Source organism: Papio anubis, chromosome 16, assembly GCF_008728515.1.
Source record: "Papio anubis isolate 15944 chromosome 16, Panubis1.0, whole genome shotgun sequence".
Taxonomy (NCBI): Eukaryota; Metazoa; Chordata; class Mammalia; order Primates; family Cercopithecidae; genus Papio; species Papio anubis.
Window position 1 is genome coordinate 89,987,972 of NC_044991.1, and position 23,570 is coordinate 90,011,541.

General features: G+C 49.1%; 1 protein-coding gene across 5 annotated transcripts in view; it reads right to left on the reverse strand.

Moving 5' to 3' along the window:
- Positions 1–8,537, reverse strand: part of TCFL5 (transcription factor like 5) — a 20,819-nt gene extending 12,282 nt beyond the window's left edge. For 3 of the 5 annotated variants that reach the window (XM_031656899.1, XM_031656897.1, XM_031656901.1), the window contains exons 1-5: positions 7,748–8,537; positions 6,877–7,063; positions 6,124–6,286; positions 3,739–3,982; positions 1,151–1,292 (exon numbers count right to left, since the gene is read on the reverse strand). In XM_031656899.1, coding sequence (XP_031512759.1) covers positions 1,151–1,292; positions 3,739–3,982; positions 6,124–6,286; positions 6,877–7,063; positions 7,748–8,388 — 1,377 coding nt within the window. In that variant the 5' untranslated portion in view covers positions 8,389–8,537. The remainder of the gene's footprint in view (positions 1–1,150; positions 1,293–3,738; positions 3,983–6,123; positions 6,287–6,876; positions 7,064–7,747) is intronic. The other 2 variants (XM_031656900.1, XM_031656898.1) reach the window with 1 other exon arrangement.
- Positions 8,538–23,570: the final 15,033 nt, after the last annotated feature.

The following is a 23,570-nucleotide window of genomic DNA, read 5'->3' on the forward strand; positions in this document are numbered from 1 at the left end:
GGTTCCTCCCTAGTCACCCAGTCCACAGAAGTATAGTCACTCAGTCTACAGAAATATAGTCACCCAGTCCACAGAAGTATAGTCACTCAGTCCACAGAAATATAGTCACCCAGTCCACAGAAGTATAGTCACTCAGTCCACAGAAATATAGTCACCCAGTCCACAGCAGCACAGTCACCCAGTCCACAGAAGTATAATCACCCTGTCCACAGAAGTATAGTCAACTGGTCCAGAGAACTACACTCACCCAGTCCACAGAGGCAGTCACCCGGTCCACAGAAGTATATTCACCCAGCCCACAGAAGCATAGTCACCCAGTCGGCAGAAGTACAGTCACCTGTCCACAGAAGTACATTCACCCAGTCCACAGAGGTTTAGTCACCCGGTCCACAGAAGTATATTTCTTATTAACCTGCTGGGCATATTTGAAGTTCATATCAGACTATTTGTCACGTACCTGCATTTTTGTTTCTCTTTCTTTTTTAGGGTGGGTAGGGGTGGGGCAGGGTCTTGCCCTGTTGCCCAGGCTGGAGTGCAGTGGTATGATCTCAGCTCACTGCAGCCTCCACCTCCCTGGCTCAATTGATCCTCCCTCCTCAGCCCCCCACCGAGTAGCAGGGACTACAGGCGTATGCTACCACACCAGGCTAATTTTTGTATTTTTAGTAGAGATGGGGTCTTGCCATGTTGCCCAGGCTGGTCTCAAACTCCTGGGTTCAAGAGATCCTCCCACTTCGGCCTCCCAAAGTGCTGGGATTACAGACGTGAACCACTGTGCCTGGCCGGTTTTTGTTTTTCTATTCTTGCTTTTATCCCTTTCACAAGTTTTTCCGAGGGCAAAAATCATGTCCTACACACCCGTTAGCCCCAGTACAGTATACCGTACAGAGCAGGGGCCCAATCCGCTATCTGACAATTGACTCTTCACAGTCATTTATACACTGCAGTGTAACACATGTAGGCTGTGACTAACACTTCAGTAAATGACAAGTTATATCATTAATGAGCAGAGCTTTGTTCATAATGGACTTAGTATCTGACGTTAGATTCCAGGAAGCAAAGGATAGTCTGAGTTATCCTTAGGAAAAAAGAGGGACATTGATAAGAAAAATTTATAAAATTCTGGAAATCTACCTGGCCTACCACTAACCTTTTTAAGAGAATCTCCGTGTCTTTCCTGGATATATTTCAGGAATGCTGTGGTCCACTGCAGAGTTGTGGCCTTGTCAGTCTCGGCATTGCAGAACGGTACTAAGAGATTCAACTCATCACAGCAAATGCGGATTCTGCGCCTACAGTCAAAACCCAAAGTCATCACCGAGAGAGGCCGGAGCAAAACAAACACGTAAAAGGAAGCATCTCGCTGTAGTACTTGAGGGAATCAGAGCCCGTGAAGCCTGGCCACTGAGTGCCACGGAAATGCCCATCACCACAGGAAGTCCCACAGCTTTGCCACGGCCTCGTCTACAGAGGCAGCTACTGCCTTTGGGAGGCCAGAGCATCCTTGGGTGCCCTTGGCAGCCCCATGACCCACACGCTCCCTGGAGCTTTCCTTATTTACTTCTCATGGGCCAGGTTCAAGTCTCTGGATTAGGGGTGGTTCCAAAGCCCCTGAAATTGGAAGCAACATTTTTTGTCTGACACCTTCTTCCGTCTGGACCACTGAGGGGTCCAAATTGGGCAGATTCCTCTTTCATTCAAGACTGATATTACTTGCCCTTTATGGGCTAAAATCCCTACCAGGAATTCACGCACAGCTTTCAGATTCTCCAAGGGGCCCTGATTCTGAAAGGATCACGGCCCAATACTCTGTTAATATTCTGAAACTCAGTCTTTGTAGAGATAAACAATTGGAGTCTTGTTATTAGACTATTTTTTAAACTTTTACATATTACATTCAGTACCATGCAAAGTCCTAAACAAGCAGATACTCAGCAACTTATTCAATATGGCCTTTGTTACTCGTCTTCACACCGTGTATTTAGAATTTTAATTAGAGACTCTGCTGGTAAAACAGCAGCTGGCATTTACTAGGTGCTTTTGGACTTCTAGGCATTGAGCCAAACACTCTTTACGCATCAGCTCATTCAACTCTAACCACAAGTCTATGCAGTAGAGCTAGAGTCAAATTTCCAAACTGTCAACATACGGTGTAAGGCTTTCTACATAGCAGCTACTCAATGAATGTCTATTAAATAAATGTCAGAGCAAGCAAAACGCCCTTCATAATTCACAGTAGGCTGAGGAAGGCCCTCAGTCTATGTGTATGTAAGTATCATAAAAAGATATATAGCTAGCTTTTTTATTTTCTTTCTTTGGGACATGGGTCTCACTTTGTGGCCCAGGCTGGAGTGCAGTGGCAGGATCACAGCTGACTATAGCGTTGACTCCTGGGCTCAAGCGATCCTCCCACACCTCAGCCTCCCAAGTAGCTGGGACGACAGGTGTGCACCACCACTAGTATTGCTGGTTTTTCTTTAGAGACAGGGACTTGCTATGTTGCCCAGGCTGGTTTCAAACCCTGGGCTCAAGCAATCCTCCCACCACAGTCTCCCAAAGTACTGAGATTACAGCCATAAGCCACCATACCCTGCCCTAGCTAGTTTGAATAGATCCCTTTAAAAGAAATTGCCATGCTGGGCGTGGGGGCTCACGCCTGTAATCCCAGCACTTTGGGAGGCCGAGGCGGGCAGACCATCTGAGGTCAGAAGTTCGAGACCAACCTGACCAACATGGAGAAACTCCGTCTCTACTAAAAATACAAAATTAGCCAGGCGTGGTGATGCATGCCTGTAATCCCAGCTACTAGGGAGGCTGAGGCAGGAGAATCACTTGAACCTGGGAGGTGGAGGTTGCAGTGAGCCAAGATCGTGCCATTGCACTCTAGCCTGGGCAACAAGAGTAAATTTCCATCTCACCAAAAAAAAAAAAAAAAAAAAAGGAAACCCAATTATAATAGAAAAAAACTAACCACCTCTTAATTCTACAAAGGATACCACAAATAAAATCTACAGACAAAACCACTTAAATAACAATTTTAACCTCCTCCTTCCCAGCAATCTTAAAAGAACCAGGAAAACTTGCAGAATTCAGTTGGCTGGTTAAGCAGCAGTTACCATAACAGCCTGATCACTCTCCTCAGAAAGGCCTGCAGTCAGCGCTAGCCCTTAGCGGAATCTGCGAACCTAGATTTGTAGAGTTAGGAGTGGCTCCCAGGACCTACACTGTGCAAACAATATGGTTGACACTGATCACCTGTTTTCCTTCTGGGAGACTGGACTGCGGCTGCATGCAGGGAGGGCGTGCCTACGTGACGCGCCCCTGGTCTCTAGCAAGCTTTCCTGGTTGGCAACACCTCACCCACGTTTTCAGACCACATGACTGGGGCATGAGGGGCATCCTGCCTGACTCCACAGGGCACGCTCTTAGAAGCTTGCACCTCATCTCCTGCCTTCTTCCCATGCACCTTTGCTGACCTCACCTGGCATCCTTTCTCCATAGTAAGTCACAGCCTGAGAGTGACTACATGCTGAGTCCCGGGAGTCCTCCTAATGAGCCAGCGAGCCTGGGCGCAGTCTGGGGGATCCCTGATCCATCTGGGAAAGTTAACGATGCTCCTACCTCCTTTCTTCCCTCTGAACGCAGAAATGGCTAAGGATCATTTTATCTGTGATAACCATGTAGTATGACTAAGGTAATCATTTATGAGCCAGCTTGACAAGCAGTCGCACGTATTACCTTCTATCTCTTTCCATTCGGTTATGCCTCTCCCTACGCTGAGACCTTCCTCCCTGGGGCCCACTCTGGGCCTGCTCCCCCAGGTTTGACTGTGAGGACTCCGAGGACTGCCAAGCGCCCTGTGTGGCAGTGGCACCTTCGCCCACATTCTGAATCTCTCCAAGGGCTCTTCGCTCTACATTTGTGTCCAACTGACGCATTCTACTCCGATTCCTCTTCAGTGCTTGTTTGCATAGCGCTTCTTCTTTGCAAAAGAAGAAAAAAGTGGTTTTTAATTTTTTATTCTTATCTCAATTAATGCTGAACACAGTTTTGGCCTTTTCAATCCAAGATATAAACATTATTGGGTAAGCAGCACAGAGAACCGAACCACAAAGAGATGTATTAATGCAGTTACTCAGTGTCAGCAGGGAACAGAAGTCCAAGCCTATTTTATATAATGAAACTGAACAGCCAGGCGTGGTGGCTCATGTCTGTAATCCCAGCACTTTGGGAGGCTGAGACGGGCAGATCACAAGGTCAGGAGATCGAGACCATCCTGGCTAACATGGTGAAACCCCATCTCTACTAAAATACAAAAAAAAAAAAAATTAGCTGGGCATGGTGGTGGGCGCCTTTAGTCCCAGATACTCGGGAGGCTGAGGCAGGAGAATGGCATGAACCCGGGAGGTGGAGCTTGCAGTGAGCTGAGATCCGGCCACTGCACTCCAGCCTGGGCAACAGAGCGAGACTCCGTCTCAAAAAAAAAAAAAAAACAAAAACAATGAAACTGAACAAGAATCAATCATCAAATTAAATACGTCTTCCAAGTGCTATGCAATCAATATGACCTCATCCAAAGTCCCTCTTTTTTTTTTAATTTTCAGATGGAGTCTCGCTCTGTTGCCCAGGCTGGAGTGCAGTGGCGTGGTCTCCACTCACTGCAAGCTCCGCCTTCCGGGTTCACACCATTCTCCTACCTCAGCTTCCCAAGTAACTGGGACTACAGGCATGCGCCACCACGCCCGGCTAATTTTTTTGTATTTTTAGCAGGGACGGGGTTTCACCGTGTTAGGCAGGATGGTCTCGAGCTCCTGATCTTGTAATCCACCCGCCTCGGCCTCCCAAAGTACTGGGATTACAGGCTTGAGCCACCATGCCCGGCCCAAAGTCCCTCTCTTTAATCAACAGGTGTTACCTATGAATACAGAAAACAAGAAGTTGTTTACTTTTTCTCAAGGTCAGAATGGGAAAAAAAAAAAAAACCACTTGGACATATTTCCTCCCAAAAATATTTTCTTTATATACAATTATTCTAAGAACAAGAAAAAAACCCAATTATTTTAATATGACAGTATTTTTACTGCAATGCTCAGAACAAAACTGAAGCAGCATTAAGTGTATGCCCTCGCCTCAGAAGTGGCTCTCCTCCCCAAAGCATTATGTAAGAAGTAGCGTCCGAGCTCTTCTGCTGCATAACAGGCTGTGCCACGTGTGCATATGTGGAACTGTATCCATCAAAGAACCGCAGGCACGTGACTGGCAGGCGTGCTCATGTGCACGTGTATGCCACACAGAGCACATATTACAGAAGGATGACGAAGCTTTCAGCAGGAGAGAGGAATTCAGTTGTTTTGGTGACATTTTATTCCTTAACCTGGGTAGTCAGCACAGAGGCTACTTTAATACTCATCTTTGTATCTTACAAATGTGAACATACACTTTGGCATAAAACTTTGCAGGGAGGAAAAGGAGTGACTGACACAGGAGAAGGCAGTAGCTCTCCATCCCCGTCCTGTCTTCATCAACTCTTGGAAAGCTGAGTGTAAGGAGTGTTCTTTTCATCGGGTCACTTGACAAATCAGTTTCCCAGGGAGGAAGGGACTATGCAGGTGTTTCCCAGGGAGGAAGGGGCTAGGCAGGTGAGCACAGCAGTGCCTTCAGCAGTGACTTTATTTCCAAACTTTCTGAATCACCTTACGGCCTCTCGTGGCAGCCCAGGGTCCTCCTATTAGCATCCACCTATCCAAAGGCTTTCAGCAGATGTTAGATGCCTGCCTCACTCATGGAGTACAAAATAAGGAAAATAAAAAACTACAAAGTACTTTCAGTAACTTGAAGATAACGGAAAATTTATGTAAGTCTATCACTTTAATGTTATGAAAAAGCCCTCAAACTCAATGTTCCCACATCAAGGTTAATTATATTTGTGAATCAGAATAATGTTTAAAGTGAGAAGACGGGGAAGTGGGTGGACGGATCCGGAGATACATGGACACCTCCAAGACTGTTTCCCATGTGTACAAACCATCTGTCTCCCCTACCCCCCTCCCCAAGGCCAAAATACCATCAGCCACAGGGCTCGGTCACAAGAAAGCTCCCACTACCTGCTGCTTCATCGCTTACCTCCCACTTTAATCCAAACTTGCTCAGGCAAAGCTTTGTTTCTACTACCTAATGTCTGTTTAGTGGATTCAATTTCTTGCTGATAACAGAAAGAAAATGCTCTAGGCAATCCAATATCCTGGTGCTTGGCAGCTTCAAGGACAGAACATGAGTTACTAGAACTCTGGAAAAAAATGAACCAACAGGAATTTTATCAATATGTGACTTAATGTCCTCTTTACTGCACAAATAAAATGCACTTAACAAACATCAAAGCTACTAATACACAATTTGGAGAACTTTAGTTGCACTGAAGATTTTAAAACATTCCCATACCACATAAATACTCAACTTGCACAGGTGTTTTTTTGTTTTTTTGGTTTTTTTTGAGACAGGGTCTCACTCTGTCGCCCAGACTGGAGTGCAGTGTCGGGATGTCAGCTCACCACAACCTCCACCTTCCAGGCTCAAGCGATTCTCCTGCCTCAGCCTCCTGAGTAGCTGGGATTACAGGTGTCTGCCACTACCCCCCAGTTAATTTTCGCACAGGGTTTCACCATGCTGGCCAGGCTGTTCTTGAACTCCTGACCTCAAATGACCCACTCACCTCGGCCTCCCAAAGTGCTGGGATTACAGGTGTGAGCCTCGGCGCCCCGCTTAAAAGGTTATTAAGCTCACTCAAGGGAAAAAAAAGTACTTGGGACCTAATCAAAATAAGTTAAAATTTACCCATTTAATCCAAAAGAGCAAAGCTTCACAAATCATGTTCCCTACCTGTGTCTGTGAAAGATTAGAATTTCCACTAGTAGAGCAAGCATTTGTAGTAAACAGTGGGTATGTAAACTGCAAAGCAGTAGTTGTAGCAGCAGTTTTATTTTTCACTAATGTTGTACATTTGTTTTGTTGTTGATGAAGAGGAACATTCATTAATTCAGATGGATGTCGAATGAGAGTTACCAAACTGCCAAGACAAAAGAAAGCCCAGAAGTGTCAGGAATACGTGGCAGACAAGCATCCACCATCCCACTCTCACGGCTCTGGCCACTTTTTCCAGAGAGCAACTCAACTCTCATCCTGGAAATCTCTACACAACAGTTATCAACTCGCGCTGTTGGGGAAGTCCCAAATTTGCGCCACCTCCCTGCTCTCGTCACATCCTGACACCAATCTTACTTCTGCCATCCTCCAGTCTGACCATGATGGGCAACTACAGGTTGGGATGAGCAAAAAACTGCGGACTCAGCCCCTTCCACAGCCATTCCTGAGGGTCACCAAGGGGGCGGCTGCAGGCTGGAGCCTCATTTTAGAGCTCAAAGCCTGCAAACCCGCGTCGGGCCTTCCCAGGCTTCCCTGACATCTAAGAGTGCCACCCGGAGCACATGGTTCCCAGGAATTCTGCGCGCTCGGTCCCACTCTACAGGCGGGGCCACTGGGGGGGGGGGGTGTTTAGTTCCAGGAAGTACCTGCTCCCCGGGGCCCGCACAGCGCACACAGCCTTTCGGGGAGGCCCCACACCCGGTGGGGTCCGCGCCCTGTGCCGCCGGGAGGGCAGGCTGGGGGCGTGCACAGCGAGGGCCCCCTTTGCCTCTGCCCCGGCCCTGGCCTCCACCCGGGCCCTGCCAGCCCCCGGCCGCCGGGCACGCACTTGTTGAGCGCCACGCCCGGCTCGGGGGGCTCGGGGCCGCGCGGCGCGGGCGGCGGCTCGGCGGGGATGCTGTTGAAGCGGTCCTCCAGGCGGACGCGCACGGCCGGCTTGGCCCGGGCCTCGGGCGCGCCCTCGGGTCCAGCCGCAGCCGCGCCCGCGCCCTCCTTGGCGGCGCCGTCGGCCCGGGCCCTCGCCCCATCCCCGCCGCCCGGCGTCTTCTCCGCCGCGCCCGCCTCGCTCAGCAGCATCATGCGCAGCTCCTGGAAGTCGATGTGGCCCAGGCAGGGCGCGTCGGCCGCCAGCGCGGACGGGCACAGCACGGGGTACACGGGCGCCGCGCCCCCAAGACCGCCCGCCGCGAAGCCGCCCGCGCCCGCGCCCGGGCCCGCCGCCGCCAGCAGCGCCGAGTTGAGGCGCGTCTCGAGCTCGCCGTCAGCCGCCGCCTCCATGTGCGAGTAGAGGATGTGCTGCAGCTGCGTGTACTCCACCTCCGTCATCTCCACCAGGCTCAGGTCGGTGGTCGTGAAGCTCAGTCCCTGCTCGCCCAGCGCCGCGTCCCCGCCGCCCGCGCCCTCGACGCCCGCCTCGCCGCCTGCCGCGCCTGCCTCCGGCGGCGGCTCCCGCGGCCCGGGGCCCGACATGGCGGCGCGGCGCGGCCCAACGGCGGCGAGGGCGACGCGGGCGGCGGGAGGCGGGAGGCGGGAGGCAGGAGGCGACCCCCGGCCCGAGCACTACGCTGCGCCGGCCACAGCTGGCGCGCCGTTGGGGGAGGGAAAACCGCTGAGTGCCTCGCACTGCGCCTGCGCCGCCCCGCCCCGCAACGGCAACCCCCCCCCCGCGCTAGCCCCGCCCCCTCCGCTACCCGCCGCCGCCGGCCCCGCCCTCGCCCAACCGCCCGCACGCCCGGCCCCGCCCCCGCCCCACGTCGGCGGCTGCTTGCACGAAGGGCCCGCCCCCACGGCCCAGCCACGCCCCCAGTTCCCAGCCACGCCCCTGCTGCCCGGCCACGCCCCACTGAGGCCCGGCGAGGGCAGCTGCGCTGGAGTCAGCGTGGTACCTACGCGGTGACACCCTGGGGAGAAGCCACATCCGTGTGTGCATGTGCGCCCCATTACGGCCGCAGGAATGAAGACGTTGTCAAAACAGCTACCTGGACCCACAGTGCCCAGGCCATCCGCTTTATCCGCGTAAAATGCGCAGCGCATGGCCGGGCACCGTGGCTCACACCTGTAATCCCAGTACTTTGGGAGGCTGAGGCGGGTGGATCAGGAGGTCAGGAGATCGAGACCAGCCTGGCCAACATGGTGAAACCCTGTCTCTACTAAAAATACAAAAATTAGCTGGGCGTCGTGGTGTGCGCCTGTAATACCAGCTACTCAGGAGGCTGAGGCAGCAGAATCGCTTGAACCCAGGAGGCGGAGGTTGCAGTGACTCAAGATCGCGCCACTGCACTCCAACCTGGGCGACAGAGCGAGACTCCATCTCAAAAAAAAAAAAAGCACAGCGCGACGATAGTGGTGCATTCCCAGCGCTGGGCCCACCTCCACTGCCCCTGTCACCACAGGTCCCCTGTAGCAGTCAGCACACTGCCCCTCCCCCACCTGCAGCCACTAATCTCCTTCCTGTGTCCAGGAGTTTGCCTAGGCTGGGCCTTCCCTGATAATGGAACCATGCAATATGTGGTCTTTAAGAGATTTATTTTTGCAATCTTGAAATAATTCCTGTACTTAACCTCTCACCCACATTCCCATCTCACACAGTAGTTAGTTGTCTGTTCTCTGTCTAGACATTAGGACACTTAAAGGCCTGTGACTTGCACATCGTCTTCTTTTTTTTTTTTTTTGAGATGGAGTTTGGCTCTGTCGCCCAGGCTGGAGTGCAGTGGCCGGATCTCAGCTCACTGCAAGCTCCGCCTCCCGGGTTTGCGCCATTCTCCTGCCTCAGCCTCCGGAGTAGCTGGGACTACAGGCGCCCGCCACCTCGCCTGGCTAGTTTTTTTGTATTTTTTAGTAGAGACAGGGTTTCACCGTGTTAGCCAGGATGGTCTCGATCTCCTGACCTCGTGATCCGCCCGTCTCGGCCTCTGTCTTCTAAGCCAGGTCTTAATCTTTCGCTCATTTCATCACAGTTTAGACACAGGTCAATATATTACAATGATTCAGCGATGGGCTATGAAAGTTCAACCATGCAAAGCTAAACTCACACATGTATACATGAAAATAATACATCAGTTTTGGGCAAAACATCAGGTTTCAGAAAACAATATCAAGGAGGAAAGCATGGACTTAAAACTCTCAGGGACATGGCAACAGAAGTCGTCTAAAGTAAAAGAGAGGGAAGGCTAAGAGAGTGAGCAGAGCATCAGTGAGCTATGGGGCCGTTTCAAGCAGTGTGATTTGAAGTCCCCTGGGGGTGGAAGGATGTGGAGAAAGACATTTTAAGAAGTAATGATTGCCAGGTGAGGTGGCTCACGCCTGTAATCCCAGCACTTTGGGAGGCCCTAGAAGCGGGCAGATCCCGCTGAGGTCAGAGTTCGAGATCAGCTTGGCCAACATGGGTAGAAACCCATCTCTATAAAAATATAAAAATTGCTTGAGTTGTGGTGGCATGTGCCTGTAATCCCAGCTACTCAGGAGGCTGAGGCAGAAGAATTGCTGGAACCCGGGAGGTGGAGGTTTCAGTGAGTAGAGATGCGCCATGCACTCAGCCCTAGGGGGCGAGGCAAGACTCTGTCTCAAAAAAAAAAAAAAAAAAAAAAAAAGGCAGGCCTTGATTGGCTCCGCGCCTGTAATCCCAGCACTTTGGGGGCTTGAGGCCCAGGCGGATCACAAAGGTCAGGAGGTCGAGACCACGGTGGAAACCCGTCTCTATTAAAAATACAAAAAAAAAATTAGCCTTGAGTGGTGGCCGAGCCTGTAGTCCCAGCTTCTTTCCGGGAGGCTGAGGCAGGAGAATGGCGTGAACCCGGGGCTGAGGAGCTTACAGTGAGCGAGATTGCATACTGCACTCCAGCCTGGGGCACAGAGCCAGACTCTGTCTCAAAAAAAAAAAAAAAAAAAAAAAAGTAATGATTGAAAAGTTTTTTAAAACTACAAACCTACAGACCCAAGAAGTTTAACATATCTCAAACACAAGAAACACGAAGGAACTACACCAAGACGAAAAGCAAATTGCTTTATTTATTTATTTATTTATTTATTTTTTGAGATGGAGTCTTGCTCTGTCTCCTGGGCTGGAGTGCAGTGGCATGATCTCAACGCAGCACAACCTCTGCCTCCTGGGTTCAGGTGATTCTTCTGCCTCAGCCTCCCACGCAGCTGGGATTACAGGCATGTGCCACCATGCCTGGACAATTTTTTGTATTTTTAGTAGAGACGGGATTTTGCCATGTTGGTCAGACTGGTCTCGAACTCCTGACTTCAGGTGATCTGCCCACCTTGGTCTCCCAAATGCTGGGATTACAGGCATAAGCCACCGTGTCTGGCCTCAAATTGCTTTAAATCAGTGAAAAACCTTAAAAGCAGCTACACACACACACACACACACACACACACACACATACACACACACGAGACATTGTGTACAAAGGAACAAAGATGAGAATGATTGCAGGCCGGGCGCAGTGACTCACGCCTGTAATCCCAGCACTTTGGGAGGCTGAGGCCAGTGGATCATGAGGTCAGGAGATGGAGACCATCCTGACAAACATGGTGAAACCACGTCTCTACTAAAAATAAAAAAAAAATTAGCTGGGTGTGGTGGCACATGCCTGTAATCCCAGCTAACTCGGGAGGCTGAGGCACGAGAATCGCTTGAACCTGGGAGGTGGAGGTTGCCATGAGCCAAGATCACGCCACTGCACTCCAGCCTTGCAACAGAATAAGACTCCTTCTAAAAAAAAAAAGAATGATTGCAGACATTTTTTCAGGAATAATGCGAGTCCAAACACGGTGGAATCACAGCTTTGAAGTGCTGAGGGAAAGGGAAAGTTCACTGACGCTGTCAGGCATCTATATTCACAAGCTCTGTGTCTGTGAATCCAACCAAGGGTCGAAATCCTCAGAACAGAAAATTCCTTCTGTACTGAAAAGCGCAGACTGCTCCTCCCTGTCACTGTTCCTGAAACAATATGGTATAACGAGTATTTATTTAGCACCTACGTTGCATCAGGTATTATAAGTAATCTCGGTATGTATATATTTTAGAAACAGGGTCTCACTCTGTCTCCCAGATTGGAGCGCAGTAGTGCAGTTACAGCTCACTGCAGCCTCGACCTCCTGAGCTCAACCAATCCTCCTGCATGACTCTCCTGAGTAGCTGGGAGCACAGGCACACACAGCCACACCCTGCTAATTTTTATTTTATTTTATTTTTTGTAGACATGGGATCTTACTATGTTGCCCAGACTGGTCTTGAACTCCTGGCCTCAAGTGATCCTCCCACCTCAGCCTACCAAAATTACGGAGATTACAGGTGTGAGTCATCACGCTCGCCCCTACAGATGATTTAAAGTGTATGGAAGAATGTGCATAGGTTATATGGAAACACGATGACATTTTATATAAGGGGCTTGAACATTCATGGATTTTGGTATCCATGGGGGGTACTGGAACCCATCCCCCAGGGCTACTGAGGGATAACTGTAATTCTGTACCCAGCAAAGATATTTTTCAAAAACAAAGGCAAAATAAAGACTCTTTTGAACTTACAAAAGCCAAAATAATCCATCACTAGCAGACTTGCACTACAGGACATGTTCAGGAAGTCCTTCAGACAAAAGAAAGGTGAGACTGGATAGAAGTCGCGGTCTCCACAAAAGAATGAAGAGACTGGACGAGTTAAAGCTATTTATTATGAGCTTTAGCACAACCACTGCAATACAACAACAAAGAGTGATGGCTAATAAGTCGATAAAGGAGAGAAAATGGAATCAGACTCTCAAAGGGGCAGAAAGTGAGAGATGATTGTGCCACTGCGCACCAGCCTGAACGACAGAGACTTCACCTCTAAAGTAAATAAATAAATGATACAAAATTTTAAAATGCAAGAGACAGGAAAAAGAAAAATAGAACAAAGAGCACATGGGACAAATAGAGAATAAATAGCAAGATAGCAGATTTAAATCCAATTTAAAAATCACATAAGATGTAAAAGGTTTAAACACGTTAATGAGAAAGCAGAGACCAGAATGGATAAAAAGTCAGACCTTGGAGGCCGGGCGCGGTGGCTCACGCCTGTAATCTCAGCAGTCTGAGAGGCTGAGGCGGGCGGATCACGAGGTCAGGAGGTCGAGACCATCCTGGTTAACATGGTGAAACCCTGTCTCTACTGAAAAATATAAAAAATTAGCCAGGCATGGTGGTGGGTGCCTGTAGTCCCAGCTACTTGGGAGGCTGAGGCAGGAGAATGGTGTGAACCCAGGAGGCAGAGCTTGCAGTGAGCGGAGATCATACCGCTGCACTCCAGCCTGGGTGACAGAGCAAGACTCCATCTCAAAAAAAAAAAAAAAACAGCCAGACCTTGAACTGCCCGTAAGAAACTCATTTTAAAGAGACAAATAGTGAAAGGATGGAAAATGCATACCTCCCTAGCACTGTCGAAAGGCAGCTGGAATAGGCATATAAATACTAAAGTCAATTTCAAAGAGGCAGGTCTGAAAAAAAAAGAAAAAAAAATACTGAAGTAGATTTCAGAGCCAAGAATTTTGCCTGAGATACTGGTCATTTCACAGTGAAATAGGGGGCAGAACATTTTCCTAATTAAATGCATCTAATTAGAAAGCTTAAAAATACATGGAGCAGGGCCGGGCGCGGTGGCTCACTCCTGTAATCCCAGCACTTTGGGAGGCCGAGGCGGGTGGATCACTTGATGTCAGGAGTTCGAGACCAGCCTGGCCAACATGGTGAAACCCTGTCTCTACTAAAAATACAAAAATTGGCCAGGCGTGGTGGTGGGTCTCTGTAATCCCAACTATTCGGGAGGCTGAGGCAGGAGAATCGCTTGAACCTGGGAGGCAGAGGTTGCAGTGAGTGGAGATCGCACTACTGTACTCCAGCCTGGGCGACAGAACGAGACTCCATCTCAAAGAAAAAAAAAGAAAAAAAAGAAGCCGAAGGCTGGTTCTTTGAGAGAATCAATAAGATCTATCAACCTCTGGCCAGACTGAGAGCAGGAAAAAAGAGAAAAACAAATGACCAGAACCAGGAATAGGCAGTGACAGCACTAAAGATTCTAAATATATTGGACGCGTGGTGGCTCATGCCTATACTCCCAGCACTTTGGGAGGCCAGGGTGCACAGGTCACTTAAGCTCAGAAGTTTAAAACCAGCCTGGGCAACATGGCAAAACTCCATCTCCACAAAAAATACCAACAATTAGCCAGGAGTGGTGGTGCATGTCTGTGGTTCCAGCTACTTGGGAGGCTGAGGTGGGAAGGTCACCTGAGCCCGGGAGGCGGAAGCTGCAGTGAGCTGTGATCGTGCCACTGCACTCCAGCCAAGGTGACACAGTGAGACCCTGTCTCACAAATAAAATGAAGAAAAAAGGCTTCTGTAAATATTGGAAATATATTAAGAGGCTGTTATGAACAACTTTATGGCAATAAAATCAACAACTTAGACAAAATGGGCAAATTCCTTAAAATACATAAATTACAAGAGCTCACTCAAGAATAAATAGATAACTTTGATTTCTCTCTATCTGTTGATAAAATTGAATTGGTAATTAAGGATCTTCTCACAGAGAAAACTCCCCTAACAGATGTCTTCATGAGTGAATCCTGCTAAACATTTCAGGAAGCAGTAACACCAATTCTACCCAAACTCTTCCCAGAAACTGAACAGGAGGGGTACTTTCTAGTGCATTCTATGAAACAAACATAACTCATATCAAAACCAGACAAAACAAAACTACAGAGCAATATCTGACAGTAACAAAGATGCAAAAGTTATTTTTATTTTTATTTATTACTTTAAAAAAAAATGTTTCAAGAGACAGGGTCTTGCTCTGTCACCCAGACTAGAGTGCAGTGGTGTGATCGTGGCTCACCTCAGCCTCAATCTCATGGGCTCAGGCGATCCTCCCACCTCAGCCTCCTCAGTAGCTGGGACCACAGGCATGTCAGAATACCTGGCAATTAAACAAATTTTTCTGTAGAGACAAGAGCCTTGCTATGTTGCCCAGTCTGATCTCAAATTCCTGGGCTCAAGCGATCCTCCCACCTCAGCCTCCCAAAGTGTTGGGATTACAGTTGTGAGCTACTATGCTCAAGCTGGAGTTCAGTGGCATGATCTTGGCACACTGCAACCTCCTTTTCCTGGTTCCAGCGATTCTCCTGCCTCAGCCTCCCGAGTAGCTGCGACTACAGGCACCCGCCACCACACCCAGCTAATTTTTGTATTTTTAGTAGAGGCAGGGTTTCAGCATATTGACCAGGGTGGTCTTGAACTCCTGACCTTGTGATCCGCCTGCCTTGGCCTCCCAAAGTGCTGGGATTACAGGCATGAGCCACCACACCCAGCCCAAAATTCTTTTAAAATAATGTTAGCCCTGTAATCCCTGCACTTTGGGAGGCTGAGATGGATGGATCATTGGAGGCCAGGAGTTCGAGACCAGCCTGGCCAACGTGGTGAAATCTTGTCTCTACAAAAAAATACAAAAATTAGCCGGACATGGTGGCAGGCACCTGTAATCCCAGCTACTGGGGAGGCTGAGGCAAAGAAATGCTTGAACCCAGGAGGCAGAAGTTGCAGTGAGCCAAGATCACACGACTGCACTCCAGCCTGGGCAACAGAGTGAGACTCTGTCTCAAATAAATAAACAAGTTTGCCAAGTGTGCCAGCAGGCACCTGTCATACCGACTGCTCAGGAGACTGAGATGAAAAGATCTCCTGAGTCAGGGAGTTCAAGGCTGCAGCGTGCTGCGATAGCATCTGTGAATAGACACTGCACTTCGGCTCGGACAGCATAGTGAGACCTCACATCTAAAACCTTTTTTTAAGTTTCAAAGATTTTAGCATTACTTTTTTTTTTTTTTTTTGAGACAGAGTCTTGCACTGTTGTCCAAGCTGGAGTGCAATGGCACGATCTCGTCTCACTGCAACCTCCGCCTCCTGGGTTCAAGCAATTCTCCTGCCTCAGCCTCCCGAGTAGCTGGGAGTGTGGGCACCCGCCACCATGCCCAGCTAATTTTTTGTATTTTTAGTAGAGACGGGGTTTCACTATGTTGGCCAGGCTGGTCTTGAACTCCTGACCTTGTAATCCACTGGCCTCAGGCTCCCAAAGTGCTGAGATTACAGGTGTGAGCCACAGCATCCGGCCAGCATTAAAATATTTTATGTTATGACTGTCATTGTCTGTTTTCTGTAGCTCAAACTGAATGACTGAGCCTGGGTAACTTATAAAGAAAAAGAAAGTGTTTCTTTTCAGTTCTGGAGGCTGGGAAGCTCAAGGTCGAGGGGGCCCACGAGGAATCTGTCAGCGGTGGCACAGGTGTCCCACGGCGAGCGGGCCCACGAGGAATCTGTCAGCGGTGGTCCAGGTGTCCCACGGCGAGCGGGCCCACGAAGAATCTGTCAGCCTACACTTGGCACATGGCCCAGCAATGGCGGGCACTCATCCCAGAGAAAGAAAATTTACATCTCCTCACACACTTACCCACAGATGTTCATAGCAGGTTTATTTGTAATAGCCAAGAACTCGAAACAACCAATAGGTGAACAGTCAAACGAACGAACTCATCCTTACCACAGAGCTGTACTCGGCAATAAGAAGGACTGGGCACTGACACGCACAGCTCGGATGGGTCTTAAGGGCACGGAGCTGTGTCAAAAAAACACACAGTCTCAGAAGACCACATACAGTAGACGTCATGGGCTGAACGGTGAGGCCCCCCAGGTCATATATTCACGCCCTAGTCCCCAGTTCCCCAGTTCCCCAGAATGTGGCTGTTTGTTTTTTGTTTTGTTTGTTTGTTTTTGAGATGGAGTCTTGCTCTGCCGCCCAGGCTGGAGTACAGTGGCGCGGTTCTCGGCTCACTGCAACCTCTACCTCCCAGGTTCAAGCGATTCTCCTGCCTCAGCCTCCCGAGTAGCTGGGATTACGGGCACCCACCACCACACTCAGCTAATTTTTGTACTTTTAGTAGAGACGGGGTTTCACCACGTTGATCAGGCTGGTCTCGATCTCTTGACCTCATGATCCACCCGCCTTGGCCTCCCAAAGTGCTGGGAGTTCAGGCGTGAGCCACGGTGCCCGGCCTGTGGCAGTATTTGGAGACAGGGCCTTCAAAGAGGTGATTAAGTTAAAACGAGGACGTGAGGGTGAGACCTAATCTGATATGACTGGGGTCCTTATTAAAAAGAGGCAGGAGGGATTCATTAAAAAGCCACGTGAGGATACAGTGGAAAGGCAGCCATCTGCGACCAGAAAGGGAGGCCTCGAGGAAGCCAGAGCTGCCACACTTAGAGCTTGCACTTCCAGCCTTCAGAACTGTGGGAAAATAAATTTCTCGTTTTTATTTTTTTTAATTAAAAACCTTTTTTATTTTTTTAAATATTTTTGAGGTGGAGTCTCCCTCTGTCACCCCGGCTGGAGGGCATTAGTGCGATGTTGGCTCACTGCAACTTCTGCCTCCCAGATTCATGCAGTTCTCTTGCCTCAGCCTCCTGAGTAGCTGGGATTACAGGCGCCCGCCACCACGCCCAGCTAATTTCTGTATTTTTAGTAGAGATGGGTTTTCACTATGTTGGCCAGGCTGCTCTCAAACTCCTGACCTCAAGTCATCCACCCACCTTGGCCTCCCAAAGTGCTGGAATTACAGGCGTGAGCCACTGCGCCCGGCCACATTTCTTTTTAAAGCCACCCAGTGTGTGGTGGTTTGTTATGGCAGCCCCAGGAAACTTACACAGTATAATTCCATGTATATAATGGTATTGAAATAACAAAATTATAGAAATTGATAACAAATTTATGGTTGCCAAGGGGAAGGAATGGGGGATAGAAACATGGGTTGACCCTAAGGAGTAGCATGAAGGACTCTGTGGTGAGGGAGAGCTGGGTCTTGGCTGTGGCTGCGTGAATCTGCACATGTGGAAATGCCACAGAACTGGACACATGCAGTGGGCCCATATCTGTTTCCAGGTGTTTTTTTTTTCTGGAGATGGCGTCTTGCTCTGTCGCCCAGCCTGGAATTCAGTGGCGCAACCTCGGTTCACTGCAATCTCCGTCTCCCCGGTTCAAGCGATCCTCCTGCTTCAGCCTCCGGAGTAGCTGGGATTACAAGCGTCTGCTACCACACTCGGCTAATTTTTGTATTTTTAGTAGAGATGGGGTTTTGCCATGTTGACAAGGCTGGTCTCTAACCCCTGACGTCAGGTGATCCACCCGCCTCAGCCTCCCAAAGTGCTGGGATTACAGGTGTGAGCCACCGCGCTCACCCTCCAGTTTTGATATTGGGCTATAGTTATGTAAACTGTAACCACTGAGGGACACTGAGTGAGAGCTTCATGGGACCTCTCTGTACTATTTTTGCAACTTCCTGTGAATCTACAATTATTTCAAATTAAAACATTTTTAATTCAGTTGTATTTCTATACAATAGCAACAATCAGAAACTGAATTTTTAAGAGATGGCATTTACCATGGTATTAAAAAAATATGAAAAAAGTTAGAAATAGGGCCAGGCACGGTGGTTCACGTCTGTAATCCCAGCACTTTGGGAGGCCAAGGTGGGTGGGTCACCAGAGGTCAGGAGTCGGAGACCAGCCTGACCAACATGGTGAAACCCCATCTATACTAAAAATACAAAAATTAGCCGAGGCTGGTGGCAGGCACCTGTAATTCCAGCTACTCAGGAGGCTGAAGCAGGAGAATTGCTTGAACCTGGGAGGCGGAGGTTACAGTAAGCCAAGATCGTGCCACTGCAGTCCAGCCTCAGTGACAAAGTGAGACTCAGTCTCAGAAAGAAAAAAAAAAGCTTAGAAATAAATTTGACAAAAGATGTAAAAGACCTGTACACTGATAACTACAAAATACTGTTGAAATAAATTAAAAAGATGGACAAATATAGAGTATACTATGTTCATGGATTAGAAGGTTTGATAGTGTTAAGATGTATGTTATTCCCAAAATTGATGTATGCAGTTCCAATAAAAATCCAGCACTGTCTTAGTCCATTTGTGCTGTCATAACAAGACACCTTAGACTAGGTCACTTATAAACAACAGAAATGTATTGCTCCTAGTTCTGGAAGCTGGAAAGTTCCAGATCAAGGCACCAGCATATATGATGACTGGTGAGGGCCTGTTCCACTCAGATGGTGCCTTCCTGTTGCATCCTCACGTACCAGAGAGAGAAAATCAGCTCCCTCAGGCCTGTTGTCAAAGGGCACTAATCCCATTCATGATGGGTCTCTCATCATGACCTAGTCACCTCCTAAAGATCCCTCTTCTTATTTTTTATTTTTGTTTTTGAGATGGAGTCTCAATTTATTGCCTAGGCTGGAGTGCAATGGTGTGATCTTGGTTCACTGCAACCTCCGCCTCCCAGGTTCAAGCAATTCTCCTGCCTCAGCCTCCTGAGTAGCTGGGATTACAGGCGCGTGCCACCACACCCGGCTAATTTTTTTGTACTTTTAGTAGAGACAGAGTTTCTCCATGTTGGTCAGGCTGGTCTCGAACTCCTGACCTCAGGTGATCCTCCCACCTCGGCTTCCCAAAGGGCTGGGATTACAGGCATGAGCCACCGCGCCCAGCCATTGTTTTAAAGACCCCTTTTCTTTTTTTTTTTTTTTTTTGAGATGGAGTCTCGCTCTGTCGCCCAGGCTGGAGTGCAGTGGCGCGATCTTGGCTCACGGCAACCTCCGCCTCCAGGGTTCGCGCCATTCTCCTGCCTCAGCCTCCTGAGTAGCTGGGACTACAGGCGCCTGCCACCTCGCCCGGCTAACTTTTTGTATTTTTAATAGAGACGGGGTTTCACCGTGTCAGCCAGGATGGTCTCAATCTCCTGAGCTTGTGATCTGCCTGCCTCAATCTCCCAAAGTGCTGGGATTACAGGCGTGAGCTACCGCGCCCGGCCAAGACCCCGCTTCTTAATGCCACCACAGTGGAGATTAGGTTTCAGTATGAATCTTGGAGGGATACAAACTCAGACCATAGCAAGCAGGGTATTTTTTTGTTTTATTTTTTTCTTTTTTTAATTCTTGGAAGGTTGGGCAGGGCAGGGTCACCAGGCCGGCTGGCAACTGCTCCCCCTTCCTCCCATCCTCTTGTAGCTTCTTGGACTCCGGGGCCAGTTGACATTTCTGTTCTGTGATGTGGAGTGATCAAAGCTGGTTCTGGGTTTTCTGGAGCTGGATCTTTGATTGCCTTTGATTTAGAAGCATGATAATTCATGCAAATGGCCACCGATGGGCAGAATTCACCAAGTGCCTCTGGAACCAAGGCTGCCATTGAACATTCTAGTAAAAGCGGGTGATGCTTTCGCCCAAGTGCCCTGGATAACCTGGGAAAAGAAAATGGTGAGTCAGTGCTTTATTTATTTTTAATTAATTAATTTATTTTTTTGAGGCAGAGTCTTGCTCTGTCACCCAGGCTGGAGTGCAGTGGTGTGATCTTGGCTCACTGCCACCTCCGCCTCCTGGGTTCACACGATTCTCCTACCTCAGCCACCCGAGTAGCTGGGATTATAGGCACATGCCACGATGCCTGCCTATGTTTTGTATTTTTCTGGTAGAGACAGGGTTTCGCCATGTTGGCCAGGCTGGTCTCGAGCTCCTGACCTCAAGTGATCTGCCCCCCTCGGCCTCCCAAAGTTCTGGGATTACAGATGTAAGTCACCGTGCCCAGCCTGAATTCTTTTTTCTTTCTTTCTTTTTTTTTAGATGGAGTCTCTGTCACCCAGGCTGGAGTACGGTGGCACGATCTTGGTTCACTGCAACATCCGCCTCCTAGGTTCAAGCGATTCTTCCGCCTCAGCCTCCCGAGTAGCTGGGATTACAGGCACGTGCCACCACGCTGGCTAATTTTTTTAGTAGAGACGGGGTTTGGGGTTTCATCATGTTAGCCAGGATGGTCTCGATCTCCTGACCTCGTGATCCACCCACCTCAGCCTCCCAAAGTGCTGGGATTACAGGCGCAAGCCACCGCACCCGGCCTTTTAAAATATATTTATTTTTTTAAAATAGAGACAAGGTCCATCATGTTGCCCAGGCTGGTCTCCAGCAAGCTCAGGGGATTCACCTCCTCCCCAACAGGGCTCCCCCAGGCGTGAGCCACCGCGCCCGCCTTATTTATTTACTTGTCTGTATTTTAATCTCCAAAGTGGATTTATTTAAAGGTTTCACAACTATGTCCAGGTTTTAAGCTTATGGGAAGTAAATGGGGACACTTTTTTCCTAAGAAGAATTTCTTTAAAACCAAGCACATTGCTAAAGAACAACATTATATCTGGCAAACAATAATTGGCAACAAAATAAGTTTATTATTCTGCCCAAGCCAGCCCCCGATGCTGTTTCTTGACCAAGATACAAACTAATTTTGCTGTAGCAAGTCTGGACCAATTTTATCAAAACATGTCTTTGGTTAGATGTCTAGTTTCCATTTAATGTTTTGAAAACTCATTTGACAGCCAGTCAAGTCCCTCATCCACATCGGCTCTGTGTTGCGCAAGTGGCTTGAACATCCCATGTCCTATTAGGAAGAGACTGAAGAGCTGGCTCATCTGTCGTCGCACTGATGGCCCAAGCGCTGGGCAAACCCTGTTTGTTTGCGGAGAGCAGTGGCGCTGCGTCTCCACACTCACCTGCCCAAAGCCTTTTCTGCAGCACATCTGCCACTTCCCTAATTCTTTCATGATCGTTGCTGTCTACCAGCAAAAGAAGACCCTGGGTATTCTGGAAGTAATGCTTCCCGAGAGGCCTCATTATATCTTGACCACCAACATCCCACACTGTGAAACAAGTGTTCTCTTTTTGAGTCAGAGTCTCGCTCTGTCAACCAGCCTGGAGCGCAACGGTGTGATCTCAGCTCACTGCAACCTCCACCTCCCGGGTTCAAGCAATTCTGCTGCCTCGGCCTCCCAAGTAGCTGGGATTACAGGAGCCCACCACCACGCCTGGCTAATTTTTGTATATTTAATAGAGATGAGGTTCCACCGTATTGGCCAGGCTGGTCTTGAATTCCTGACCTCGTGATCTGCCTGCCTTGGCCTCCCAAAGTGCTGGGATTATAGGCTGAGCCGCTGCGCCTGGCCCAAAACAAGTGTTCTTATATTTTACTGCTTCCATGTTAAAACCAATGGCAAGAACTGTGGTGAGTACCTGCTCTAACTTCAGTTTATACACAATGTGAAGGCAGCATCCAATCAAACCATCCAAATGTACACCTGCTTCTTGCTGAAGAGGTGGGAGAAGTGAGAGGAGATGGTGGGGACCATAGGTTCGTGGCACTTGTGATGGGCAGAAGCAAAGGGGTTGGGGGCGGCCCTGTACTTTCTTCTTGCATGCTTCCAGGCAAATTGAACAAGGGGGAAGAGAAAGAGCTGAGGAAGAAAGAGGGAGGCAGGGATGTCTCACTGGCCCATGTGCTGGTGAAGCTGTAGACAGGAATTAGCAGGACAAGGACCTGCTGGTGATGGACACAGCAGCTCCAGCTCTCGGTGCTTTAAATTCCTGGCTTGGAGTCTGAAAAGGAACCTGAAAGCCTCTATGACTGTCTTAAAATAAGTCCTTATCTCCTGTAGCCACGCGGCTGAGATTTCTGCAAAACAAACCTGAAGCCTAGTCTCCTGGACAATTTAATTACAGCATAATCTACAGTTTCGACTTTGCAGTGCCTCTTTTGTTAAATTTAAGGGAAGTTGGGAAAGAACTGGAACCTGATGTTGGAATGGGGGCATGTGGGAAGATCCCAGTGAAGCTGAGGACCACAAGCCCCGCAAGTCTGTTGGGATCTGCCCGTAAACTCCACAAGTCTTCTCTGAAGGCCCATGCGGCTCTTCCACCACTGCCTGGGGAGCTGAGACCCCTTTGCCTGAAGACCCTCAAGTGTCTTCCCTAGGGAGCTGCCCTGTAAGGCGCCACCATCCTGCCCAGGACCCACCACCACCTCTGTTTTCCTTCTAGACCTAGATCCAGACTGGAGTTCCAGCAGGCCCCAAAAGAGAAGGTGTGAAGTGTGGCCCACAAATGCTTCCCTACCAAAACCTGGGGAAAATATGTGGAAATGGATGTTGAGAGTGTGGGATCTGGGTGGAAGGAATATAAGCTTGCATAAGTGAGACAGGGACTCAGATACGAGATTCTCGATTTGATGTGTTGGAGTGAACGGCTGGGAGTGACCACCCCTCCTGCCCCCACTTTCTTGATCAATCACCGAAACTGTTGCCCCACAGGTAGCCTACCCTAAACTAAGTGAAATCCAGAACTTTCCTCGTATACTGGAGAGGACAGTGGAACGCTAGGATGGATTTGTCACGCAAGACCAGCTTGATGTCCTTGGGGCTTGGAGGTCACCCCTTCACCAGGATTCTGAGGAGTGAATTCACGGGGTAGCCCCACACCCTCACCCGGACCCTCACCCGCACCCTCACCCAGACCTTCACCCACACCTGCACCTCACCCGCACCCTCACCCACACTCACACCCGATCTGTCACCTGCACCCACACCCGATCCCTCACCCACACCATCGCCCGCACCCGCACCTCACCCTTTTAATTTTTTAATTTCACTTCACTTATACCTTTCACTTTCACTTGCACTTTCTTTACTCCTTTTACTCTGTAATTTTACTTCCTTACACTACTCTACTCTTGTGCAATTTTGA